We start from the raw sequence: 13180 nt of genomic DNA on the forward strand, positions 1-13180 counted from the left end.
GTGAACCAAGGGCTACGAACAAGGTCTTCTGAACGACGGTTCAGCGAACGTTGCTGCATGTCTCCGCAGCAAGCGCCTGATTCGTGCAACCTTGCTGACTGCTTGACTGCTGTTTGTCGTGGACGAAGGCTGAAATTTACACCCCAACACCGCAACCGGACTTCCATTAAATGGCGATAAGTGGTGTTTTAACCGTAGGACGCCTAAGGGGGGGGGGGGGTTCGTTGCACCCATAATTTTTTTATGTACCCTGCTTTTGCCCAAGTAACTTTCATACTACATATTCCCTTTGAGTTATTGTTTATTGGCTATTTTATGAAACATTAGTATCAATATATTTTATAGAAAATTCCTGCTTTCAAACAAGAAATAAATAAACTTATTATGGGTCCAACAAATCCCCCCCCCCCCCCCCCTTAGGCTTCCATGCTATAGAAAATTTCCCTTAGTAGGATTTCGTATTTCTCATCTCTTCAACAATGCAAGTTAGTTTCTTGTTGGTTGGTATTCTTGATATTGACAACAATCGGTTTACTTTCAGAGGAAGTGATTGTTGATGTCAGCTGTTATTTATCTTGTAAACTTGCAATGAGTTAGTGCAGTTCCCAACACGTAGGCCTCCAGTAACTTTGGTGTCCTGCACAGCAGAAACGAAACCAAATAAAAACTTACTGATGTTGTCAACAATGCACCAAGATAAAGGCACTATTGGAGGAGAGAAGAATAAAACCGAGATAAATGCATATTATAATTCCACTAAAGGTGGAATTGATACCATTGATCAAATAGTGCGTATGTACACCTGCAAGAGGGGAACAAAGAGATGGCCTCTATCTGTATTTTACTCTCTCATCGACATTTGTGCTATCAATGCAACCACCATATTCATCGAGCAACATCCAAGATGGAATGAGAAGAAACACAACAAACGGATACTTTATCTTCTGCAAGCTGGGATGGAACTAGTGAAATTGCAGGTAGAAGAAAGAAGTGCCAATGCAAGAGGGTTATCTAACCAAATTGTTCAATCAATGGAGACTATTCTACAAAATAAAATCAAAGAAGTGACAACAGAAGCACGTCAGCCTCCTGCAGGGAAATGTCGGTGCCATATTTGTGTAAGAAAAGCTAAAACAAAGTAGCAGAAGTACAACAATTTAAGTAAACCAAAACAGTATTGTGGACAGTGTCATAAACATGTGTGTAACACACATTCGGAAAAAATTGTGAAGTGTGTCTCTTGCCTTGAAGTTGAGGACTCAGAGTAGTCTATTGTATATGAACACATCTGTATTTTGTATTGTAATATGTCAATTTTTTATTCACTCAATCCAATATTTATAACAATTAACAACATTATTAAACCGATGCCTTAGTTAAAATACATAAACCATTTTGAAAGTTGTAATTTTTCGTCAGTAAACTTATTTAATACCTGTGGGCTCGCCGAACCCCCCACCCCCCCACCCCTTAGGTATGCAAGTTAGAAAGAAAGGCTTGGGCGTCCTGGGGTTAAGACGAATCACGTTTTGTGCTCCATCGAACACATGACCAATGGTGTGTACAGCGTGAAATGTCCCGCATGCGTTGTGATCTGCGGAATGTTTTCGTGGCGTTCCCTGGGTGATCTAATCATTCTGGAAGGCACAATGGATGAACACAAGTATGCATCTACTCTTGGGGCCATGTCCACTTCTACAAGCAGTTTGTTTTTCCTCAGCATGGTGGCATCTACCAGCAGGACAACGCAACGTGACACACGGTTCACAGTGTACGTGTGTGGTTCTAAGAGCACCAGAATGAGTTTACAATACTCCCCTGGACACCAAAATCCCCAGGTCTAAATCCAATGAAGAATCTGTGGGACCACATCGATCGAGCTGTTCGCACCATGGATCCTCAGCCCAGAAATTTAGAGCAGCTGGCCATCGTATTGGCGTCAGCACGGCTCCACATCCCTGTCAGTAACTACCAGAATCTCAATAACTCTCGTCCTGCATGTCTCGTAGCAATTCGCGCTTTAAGGGGTGATTATTCAGCTTTTGATGGGAGGTCGCATTAAGGAGAATTTTACTATTTTTGGTTCAAAAAATCGATTTTTTTAAAACTGCATTTTTGGGTCCATAAATGTGTTTAGAATCCACCCCCAAACGGTTTCCCGAATACGGAACGGAAATGTTTGTTATTCGCGGTTGAACAAAAAAATGCACCTGCCTGAAATCGGCTTTTTCACCTTCCAGTTTTTTTCTTTTGGAGGACGACTTCTTGTACCGGTGCTTGGTAGGAAACATACAAACTTCAAATGAAAGTTTGAACGCGAGTGTTTGGAAGTTATCCCCCAAGCATTTGCATTCTGGTGTGAAGTCTGTGGAGATAGCGACTTTCCTGAAAGTGAGCAGCTTCAACGAAGGGTATTCAGCAATTCTGAAGACCATGAAAACGATGGATTTCACCCTGAGGCTCTATTCGACGCAGTTCGCCAAGCATTCGGACGACCACCGGATTCAAGCGGCCGAAAACCGCTTGTCACCGGCCGTACGAGCGGCTCTGGAGCAGCGCAGGATGGCCCATGTCGAGCAGAACGCCCTCTACGAGGAAGAGGAAGGACTAGTTTATGGACCCAGAATATCAGATTGAACGTAAGTCGCATAATATTGCATTTATATGTAGTCAAAACTTCAAACGCGTTTTTCTCGAAATGAATTTTTTTTATCGCGCGGTATGGTAACTTCAAATCTACTGAACCGATTGGCATGATTCTTTGTTTCCGACGAAGCTAACTAAATTGTCTAGGAGTTGTATCACTTTTATTCCGATCCATCAACTATAAATATTTTTACTTGACCGACTAAGTCAAAAATCGATAAAAAAACCTATTTTTTTTTCAAATGGCCGCCATTTTGTTTCTTATGTTCCAAATAACTTGAAGCGAGGTACAACTCCGAAAGACTCTTTGACTTGTGACATACCGCGCGTGGAGGTCTACATCAAAATTTTGTTTCGTTTCGACGGTACTTCTGACATTCTCTTCGACATTTCCGGTCGAAAAAATTCCAGTTTGCAGAGGAAAGATCAATAAACATTTTGACCAAAGTTGATATTGATATCTATAACACATCCCGAGAAAAAAATTCTCAAAGAGCATGCTTTTTTCGGGCCAAAGATAGTAAACCTGCCCTTAGTGTGACTGAACAGTGAATTTCCGCTGGAGCCTGCAGTTCAAGTTCTCTCACAGGAACTACGACACGGAGTGGGTTTGTTTGTACTGGGTGTACTAAATATAGTCAATGATGGTTTTAATCTAGTTGTCCGTCTTCGTTTCTCGACTAGTTAGTCTTGCTTTAGCACGAAGTTCTAGGTTTTATTGCGATTTTTCTTAATGTCTTAATAGTCGACTTAGCAATACCAAACTCCGAGTAGAAACATCGCTTGGATGACAGGTACTCTCATTTCATGTTTTAACAGTATTTCATTTATTTAGTTTCATTGATCTATTTATCCTGTTAAGATTAAGTTTTTCAGACACGGTGCAAATATCTGCAAAAAAAAAAAAAAAGAGTGGGGGGGAAAGTTAAGTGCAGACGGTGCCAGTGTTGAATTACACTCCTGGAAATGGAAAAAAGAACACATTGACACCGGTGTGTCAGACCCACCATACTTGCTCCGGACACTGCGAGAGGGCTGTACAAGCAATGATCACACGCACGGCACAGCGGACACACCAGGAACCGCGGTGTTGGCCGTCGAATGGCGCTAGCTGCGCAGCATTTGTGCACCGCCGCCGTCAGTGTCAGCCAGTTTGCCGTGGCATACGGAGCTCCATCGCAGTCTTTAACACTGGTAGCATGCCGCGACAACGTGGACGTGAACCGTATGTGCAGTTGACGGACTTTGAGCGAGGGCGTATAGTGGGCATGCGGGAGGCCGGGTGGACGTACCGCCGAATTGCTCAACACGTGGGGCGTGAGGTCTCCACAGTACATCGATGTTGTCGCCAGTGGTCGGCGGAAGGTGCACGTGCCCGTCGACCTGGGACCGGACCGCAGCGACGCACGGATGCACGCCAAGACCGTAGGATCCTACGCAGTGCCGTAGGGGACCGCATCGCCACTTCCCAGCAAATTAGGGACACTGTTGCTCCTGGGGTATCGGCGAGGACCATTCGCAACCGTCTCCATGAAGCTGGGCTACGGTCCCGCACACCGTTAGGCCGTCTTCCGCTCACGCCCCAACATCGTGCAGCCCGCCTCCAGTGGTGTCGCGACAGGCGTGAATGGAGGGACGAATGGAGACGTGTCGTCTTCAGCGATGAGAGTCGCTTCTGCCTTGGTGCCAATGATGGTCGTATGCGTGTTTGGCGCCGTGCAGGTGAGCGCCACAATCAGGACTGCATACGACCGAGGCACACAGGGCCAACACCCGGCATCATGGTGTGGGGAGCGATCTCCTACACTGGCCGTACACCACTGGTGATCGTCGAGGGGACACTGAATAGTGCACGGTACATCCAAACCGTCATCGAACCCATCGTTCTACCATTCCTAGACCGGCAAGGGAACTTGCTGTTCCAACAGGACAATGCACGTCCGCATGTATCCCGTGCCACCCAACGTGCTCTAGAAGGTGTAAGTCAACTACCCTGGCCAGCAAGATCTCCGGATCTGTCCCCCATTGAGCATGTTTGGGACTGGATGAAGCGTCGTCTCACGCGGTCTGCACGTCCAGCACGAACGCTGGTCCAACTGAGGCGCCAGGTGGAAATGGCATGGCAAGCCGTTCCACAGGACTACATCCAGCATCTCTACGATCGTCTCCATGGGAGAATAGCAGCCTGCATTGCTGCGAAAGGTGGATATACACTGTACTAGTGCCGACATTGTGCATGCTCTGTTGCCTGTGTCTATGTGCCTGTGGTTCTGTCAGTGTGATCATGTGATGTATCTGACCCCAGGAATGTGTCAATAAAGTTTCCCCTTCCTGGGACAATGAATTCACGGTGTTCTTATTTCAATTTCCAGGAGTGTATTTCATAAAGATGAAGCTGTCTTCATAAGATGGAAAGTTGTTTTTAGCACAAGCGTGCAATGCAGATGAAATTGGATTGTGTCTGTTGATCATCCTGACAACATGCAGACCAGCATGAAAGGCAGGTAACCTGAAACTGGGACCAGGTACCATGAAACGGGTAACCCGTTTAGTAATACAGGGTGCAACAAAAAGATATGATCGTTTCAGGAAACATTCTTCACACATAGAGTAATAAAATGTGTTATACGGACATAGGTTCGCAAATGCTTTATTTCCATGTAAGAGCTCATTTTCTACTTCTCTTCATAATCACATTAATCATGGGAAGCACACAGAAACGGAACATACCAGTATTATATAAAACGTTTTCTTACATGAAAATGTTCAAAATACCTTCTTGGCTGTACTTGAATAGAAAGTACAGTAAGTTGTAATTCTTATGTCACGCCCGTGTTTGTTGTTCAAATGGAATGAAAAAAATGGCTCTAAGCACTATGGGACTTAACATTTGACGTCATCAGTCCCCTAGACTTAGAAATACTTAAACCTAACTAACCTAAGGACATCACGCACATCCATGCCTGAGGCAGGATTCGAACCTGCGACCGTAGCAGCCGCGTGGTTCCGGACTGAAGCCCCTAGAACCGCTAGGTCACAGCGGCCGGCTCCAATGGAATGAAGGTAATGTTGATATATAACTTCATTGCTCCACTAGGATCAAGCATGCACAACCAGCTGTTTAGTATTCATCATCGACTGTGCAAGCAGGTAGCATCAGTTATTTACTGTTCATCATGGAGCTGGTTTCCGGTACAGTGTGAAAGACGGCAATTCCTGTGGTCTTGCCTCCCTCTCATTTTTATTACTGTCATGACGTTTACTTAGATGCAATGACAGTGATTGCGTACTGTGTACATGGGCACCTATTTGCACTGGGTGATTAGAGGTCACGGGTCTTTCCTGTTGCTGTCTAAGATTTTGTGATCTGTCTGTGCTGCCGTTACATGGAGAGAAACGCGCTGATCGGAGTATTACCAGAGAGTCGGCTTAATGAGCCGAAATCTGGAACGTGGAAGTGGTCAGCAGCAGACAGAATGTCGGAGAGCACTTGGGGGCTGGTGGCCGCTTTCAGGTCCCGGTAGTTTGTGCAGGGGCCGAAACGACACCATGGGGGGTCACCAAGTGACCAGCGGTGGTCTGCTGCTAACACGGTTCGGCGTATTGTTCCCAATGCTACCCAGCATGCTTTTTACGACGTTCAGATCCTCTCGCATGACGAGTCAGCGCCCTCGAAATTGTTCCCTGCTGGGAAAGTAACTTTTTCGGAATCTGGAGGTTATCAGTAGACCAGAGGGACGAGGACTTTTCTTTGGGAGAAGCGTATTTACTAGGATTGTAAAACTTTTCTTCCCTGAATCTGAGATAGCCCCATGCTGCTGGATGCCCGACAGCTTGTCGACCATGCAGCCGGTGTAGTTTTTGGAAAACTGGGTTCCCACTCCAAATGGTTTCCCATACACACTCCGTCTTCAGGCAACGAGTGGCCTACCAGGACCATCCGACCGCCGTGTCATCCTCAGAGGAGGATGCGGATAGGAGGGGTGTGGGGTCAGCATACAGCTCTCCCGGTCGTTATGATGGTATTCTTGACCGAAGCCCCTACTATTCGCTCGAGTAGCTCCTCAATTGGCATCACGAGGCTGAGTGCACCCCGAAAAATGGCAACAGCGCATGGCGGCTAGATGGTCACCCATCCAAGTGCCGTCCACGTCCAACAGCGGTTAACTTCGGTGATCTCACGGGAACCGGTATATCCACTGCGACAAGGTCGTTGCCCCAGATGGTTTCCTATGCGCAGTAAAAATAAGCGTCGTGACTGGGAATCAGACGGTGGCGTCAGATACGTAAAATTGGAATGGAATATGCTTGTATCGGGAGAAATTTCCAGAATGAAGGTGTCCCAATAGAAGGATGTTTGAGGCAACTGATCGTCGTCTTAGGGAGCATGGGACATTTAAGTCAAATACTCGCAACTGGCGGAGCCCTACGACGAGGAACTTCCACGAGAAAGTTCTTCACTCCACTGATGAAATCCTAGTGTCAGCATAAGAGAATTATTTATAGCTGCATCAGGTAATGTTCACTACGTGACTGTCTGGAGAGTGCAACATGAGAATCTCCCGTATCCGTACCACATGAAGTGCGTGCAGGAACTATGAGTAGCTGATTCTGCAAATATTAATTCAAAATGTGAACTCTAATTTTAGAGCAGATGTGTTGCTCATGGATAAGGCCCCATTTCAAAGTGGTCAGATCGCAAATTTTCATAAGCAGTACCTGTGTTTTGTCGACAATCCTCGCGTATTTGTTCATATCACACCATCAACAAAGATTCTCTGTCAACGTTTGGGCCGACATTGTTGGTGGCTTTTTGTTAAAGCCTTGTGTTCTTCCACCCAGGCTCAATGGAGAGACTTGCCACGCTTTCTTAGATAACACTCTACCAGTTCTACTAGAACATGTGAGTCTGACTACATGTGTACTTCACGTGTGATGGAACTCCTCCACATTTCAGTGTCAATGTTCATAGGGTCCTTTAAGTGATAGGTTCAGTGATAGCTGGAGTGGTAGCGGTGAACCAATTCCTTGACCTTCACACTCTCTGGACGTAAACCCACTAGACTTTTATTTGTGGAGGCATTTCATGGCTCTTGTGTACAGCACCCCGGTATAATACGTACAGGGTCTTTGTGCCCGTATTGTGGAAGGCTGTGAAACAATTAACTAGTTTCCAGGGTTACATCATTGCATCAGGGATACAATGTGACAACGGGTTGAAATATTTATCCTTTCTAACGGAGGGCATTTTGAACATTTCATTTAGGAAAGTGTTTCATACTGAACTTATACGTTCTTTGGGTCTAGTGAAGCAGGTGATACAACCCGTCGGCTTTGACCAATGACGTCAGAATTGGCCAGAGAGCATTTATTGCACAGATGAAAGAGCTGACTAGACAGAAACAAAGAAATACGAGAGACGAAAAATATAGTTGACATATATAAAGGCCAGTAGTATTTTCATGTTAAGGATATCGCGTGTTTGTATCGTATTATTTCTCTGGAAAATGAAAGGGAGAAAATGGATGGAAAATATTGGTAGCATAGAATACATCATGTCACATATATATGAGTTGTATCTCGAACCTCATTCGAACTGTATTGCTTAAGTGCAGTACAGGATACAAGCTTGGCATACGTCGATTTCTTCGTTTTCACTAGCATTAGAGTCCTGTTGTTCATTTGAACTATATATCCCCTGCTTCACTAAACCCTAAATGAAGCACGGGATACAAATTTGACATGTGTTGTTTATTTCGCCTCCGCTATCACAAACAGTCTGTTCTTACGTAGATATTAGTACTACCTATGGCAGAACGAGCTACGAACATAATATTTGTATCCCATACTTCCGTTGACCCCTATATTTGTACAATGCTAACACAAACGTGGAAATGGACGTACGTTACATTTGCAAAATGTATCTCAGTTGAACTACGCGAAGAGGCAATAGGACGACACATATACAATTTGTATCCCGTACTTCACTATGGGGTACAGTTTTTTTCCGCCTTCGCTGTTAATAGTATCCCACTATGTACTTGAGTTATATAGCTATACGCAACATTTGTATCCTGCTCTCCAGTTGACATATGTTGGTAAATTTCATCAATGTTGCATATGTCGTTCTTTCCGAATACGCAGTGTCAGTGTAAAGGTCAACTGAAGGATCGGATACAAATTTCAGTTGTGTCGGCCGTTTCGCCTTCAATATTGCTAGTAAAGATCCGAAAAAATCGTACTGATACTAATGCTGGGAAACGAAAGAAGGACGACAGCTGCGAAATGTCTACTACGTACTGGACTACACGAAAACATACGTTTTGGTGTAATACAACAATGAAATACGTCAAAATAGTCAAATGCAGCAAAAGAAGAAAATGGAAAAGTGAACTTACCAGACGGGAACTTCCTAAAAGAACAGAAGCTCGCCTAGAAAGACATCAACAAAAATCACACACATATATACACTTGTGAGGCGCATATCTACGCCACACTCACGACATCGAACATACTCAGCAATGAGACCACACACTTGGAGAAAACAAATCGTGGCCAACATGTCTTCGCCCATGGCCTATCGTAAACCATCAAGGTTCGTCGGAACAGATAAATCCATACCTACAAACGAAATTGAGATACTAAAAATTGTTCGAAAATAAGAAACTAATAGTCCAGATTACCTCAATATCATTAAGAAAGTTATTAAGTGCCGAATGATTAAAGAAACAACCAATTAATTTAATAAATGCACACGAAGAATATTTTCAGTAATATGTAGCGATCTCTTTTAAAATCACATTCAATTATTTTAATGTACAATTATAGCGCTTATCCTGAACACAGAACTGTTTAATTATCTATGGCTCGAAGTGAAGACATTACTATCTATGAGTAATGTAAAACGTCATTGGTCAAAGCCGACTGGTTGTATCCCCTGCTTCACTAGACCCCGTTCTTTTCCTGTGTCTTTCCCATGGTTAATGTGTTGCAGAATTATAGAAACTGAGCTCCAAAATGACCCACAACAGCACTGTTTCCACGAGAAATTTTAAAACACGAATAACACATATAAAGTACATATACTAATGACTACGCTGCCACCAGTGTGCAATTTTTATACTTACCCCTGTGAAATCACAAGCAGGTTCTGCTACCGTTGATAAAGCGTTTCCATACCCATATCCATGGGACATATTTTCTTCCTCTACATGTGAGGGAAGTTTTATGGAAATTTGGCCATATCATTTTGTTATAAGCTCCATAAATCGTTTCGCCCCCAGCAGTTTGCGCTTAGAAGGTGAAAGCTTGCAAAAGTGACAGAAATGTCTGAAACTAAAGATGATCACCTGTTTGTCGGGAAAAAATCGAAATGAACATTGACAAAAAGAGTTGCTTGTGACGTTCAGTGCGGCCCTTGTATCATTATGTATACACTACTGGCCATTAAAATTGCTACACCACGAAGATGACGTACTACAGACGCGAAATTTAACCGACAGGAAGAGGATGCTGTGATATGCAATTGATTAGCTTTTCAGAGCATTCACAAAAGGTTGGCGCCGGTGGCGACACCTACAACGCGCTGACATGAAGAACGTTTCCAACCGATTTCTCATACACAAACAGCAGTTGACTGGTGGTGCTTGATGAAACATTGTTGTGGTGCCTCGTGTTACGAGGAGAAATGCGTACCATCACATTTCCGACTTTGATAAAGGTCGGATTGTAGCCTATCGCGATTGCGGTTTATCGTATCGCGACATTGCTGCTCGCGTTGGTTGAGATCCAATGACTGTTAGCAGAATATGGAATCAGTGGGTTCAGGAGGGTAATACGGAACGCCGTGCTGGATCCCAACGGCCTCGTATCACTAGCAGTCGAGATGTCAGGCATCCCAGCAGTTTGCGCTTAGCAGGTGAAAGCTTGCAAAAGTGACAGAAATGTCTGAAGTTAAAGATGATCACCTGATTTGTCGGGAAAAAATCGAAATGAACATTGACAAAAAGAGTTGCTTGTGACGTTCAGTGCGGCCCTTGTATCATTATGTATACACTACTGGCCATTAAAATTGCTACACCACGAAGATGACGTACTACAGACGCAAAATTTAACCGACAGGACGAGGATGCTGTGATATGCAATTGATTAGCTTTTCAGAGCATTCACAAAAGGTTGGCGCCGGTGGCGACACCTACAACGCGCTGACATGAAGAACGTTTCCAACCGATTTCTCATACACAAACAGCAGCTGACCGGTGGTGCTTGGTGAAACGTTGTTGTGGTGCCTCGTGTAACGAGGAGAAATGCGTACCATCACGTTTCCGACTTTGATAAAGGTCGGATTGTAGCCTATCGCGATTGCGGTTTATCGTATCGCGACATTGCTGCTCGCGTTGGTCGAGATCCAATGACTGTTAGCAGAATATGGAATCAGTGGGTTCCGGAGGGTAATACGGAACACTGTGCTGGATCCCAACGGCCTCGTATCACTAGCAGTCGAGATGTCAGGCATCTTATCGGCATGGCTATAACGGATCGTGCAGCCACGTCTCGATCCCAGAGTCAACAGATGGGGAATTTTGCAAGACAACAACCATCTGCACGAACAGTTTGATGACGTTTGCAGCAGCATGGACTATCAGCTCGGGGGCCATGGCTACGGTTACCCTTGAAGCTGCATCACAGACAGGAGCGCCTCTGATTGTGTACTCATCGACGAACCTGGGTGCACGAATGGCAAAATTTCATTTTTTTCGGATGAATCCAGGTTCTGTTTACAGCATCATGATGGTCGCATCCTTGTTTGGCTACATCGCAGTGAATGCACATTGGAAGCGTGTATTCGTCATCGCCATACTGGCGGATCACCCGGCGTGATGGTATGGAGTGCCATCGGTTACACGTCTCGGTCACCTCTTGTTCACATTGACGGCACTTTGAACAGTGGACGTTACATTTCAGATGTGTTACGACCCATGGCTCTACCCTTCATTCGATCCCTGCGAAACCCTACATTTCAGCAGGATAATGCACGACCGCTTGTTGCAGGTCTTGTACGAGCCTTTCTGGAAACAGAAAATGTTCGACTGTTGCCCTGGCCAGGACATTCTCCAGATCTCGTACCAACTGAAAACGTCTGGTCAATGGTGGTCGAGCAACTGGCTCGTCACAATACTCCAGTCACTACCCTTGATGAACTGTGGTATCGTGTTGAAGCTGCATGTGCAGCTGTACCTGTTCACTCCATCCAAGCTCTGTTTGACTCAATGCACAGGCGTATCAAGGCCGCCAGAGGTGGTTGTTCTGGGTACTGATTTCTCAGGATCTATGTACCCAAATTGCGTGAAAATGCAATCACATATCAGTTCTAGTATAATATATTTGTCCAATGGATACTTGTTTATCATCTGCATTTCTTCTTGGCGTGGCAATTTTAATGGCCAGTAGTGTATATGTAAGTGCAACCCAGAATGGGAATAAAGTGTAAGATAGCCACAGAGTTGATCAGGATGCAGAGAGTGTAGTAAGGTATAGTGAGGAGATACTGACCGAGCCTGTTCATGCCATGGCTGAAGTGTCCCCTAGAGTCGGCAGCTACTAGCACGTCTGCCTGGATGCAGGCGTTGTCTGTGCAGGTACCCACAGCCTTCAAACAGTCCACGATGAAGCGGTGTACTTCCGCCACCGGCACGACGAGACCTTTCCCCGCCGACTTCGCAGAGGCTGCTGATGACATCCAGCGTCGCGTCACCATAGCCATCGCTACCTGCGGGCCTGCCAACCCTGTAGGCACAATATCACCAACCTCTGCGTCATCGCCTGCTCTCAGCACAAGAGAGTGGTGTATTGAATAACTGTATACCGACTTGTAGCCACTAAAGGTTCTGAGTCGCCGTTCATTTTTATGATGGTCTACATAACATGGAATCTATTTGCAGTTTTACAATCTGAATAATTTCTGCAGTATCTCTGTTGTTACAACTTGATGAATTCGTTTCTCAAATATGCATTACTGTTTCAATGCTTTCCATAGGCATTTCTTCAGGTATGCCCTGGAAAGTGTGTTGGGATCCCTGCTGTTCATGTTGCATACTAATGAGCTGGCAAATAATACGAACATCATCTTTAGACAGTAGATAGAACAGTTATCTTTAATGAAGTTCTATGTGAAAAAATCTGCACAAATAAACTGTCAGATCGTGATAAGAATTAGAAGTGGTGCAGAGATTGGCAACTTGTTAAAATGTGTGCACATAGCCGCGCGAGATTAGCCGAGCAGTCTTGGGCGCTGCAGTCATGGACTGTGCGGCTGGTCCCGGCGGAGGTTCGAGTCCTCCCTCGGGCATGGGCGTGTGTGTTTATCCTTAGGATAATTTAGGTTAAGTAATGTGTAAGCTTAGGGGCTGATGACCTTAGCAATTAAATCCCATAAGATTTCACACACATCTGAACATTTTTGTGTATGCACATACAGAACTGTATACACAAAAAACTGAGAGAAGTGGTAGCCTATGATTGAAACATTAACGAG

At 44.8% G+C, this 13180-nt stretch overlaps 1 protein-coding gene across 1 annotated transcript in view; it reads right to left on the reverse strand.

The window, feature by feature from the left end:
* Positions 1 to 12409, reverse strand: part of LOC126263398 (uncharacterized oxidoreductase YjmC-like) — a 229207-nt gene extending 216798 nt beyond the window's left edge. The window contains exon 1 of the mRNA XM_049960493.1: positions 12199 to 12409. Within this exon, the coding sequence (XP_049816450.1) occupies positions 12199 to 12409 (211 nt within the window). The remainder of the gene's footprint in view (positions 1 to 12198) is intronic.
* Positions 12410 to 13180: the final 771 nt, after the last annotated feature.

The sequence above is a fragment of the Schistocerca nitens genome, chromosome 6 (genome assembly GCF_023898315.1).
Source record: "Schistocerca nitens isolate TAMUIC-IGC-003100 chromosome 6, iqSchNite1.1, whole genome shotgun sequence".
Taxonomy (NCBI): domain Eukaryota; kingdom Metazoa; phylum Arthropoda; class Insecta; order Orthoptera; family Acrididae; genus Schistocerca; species Schistocerca nitens.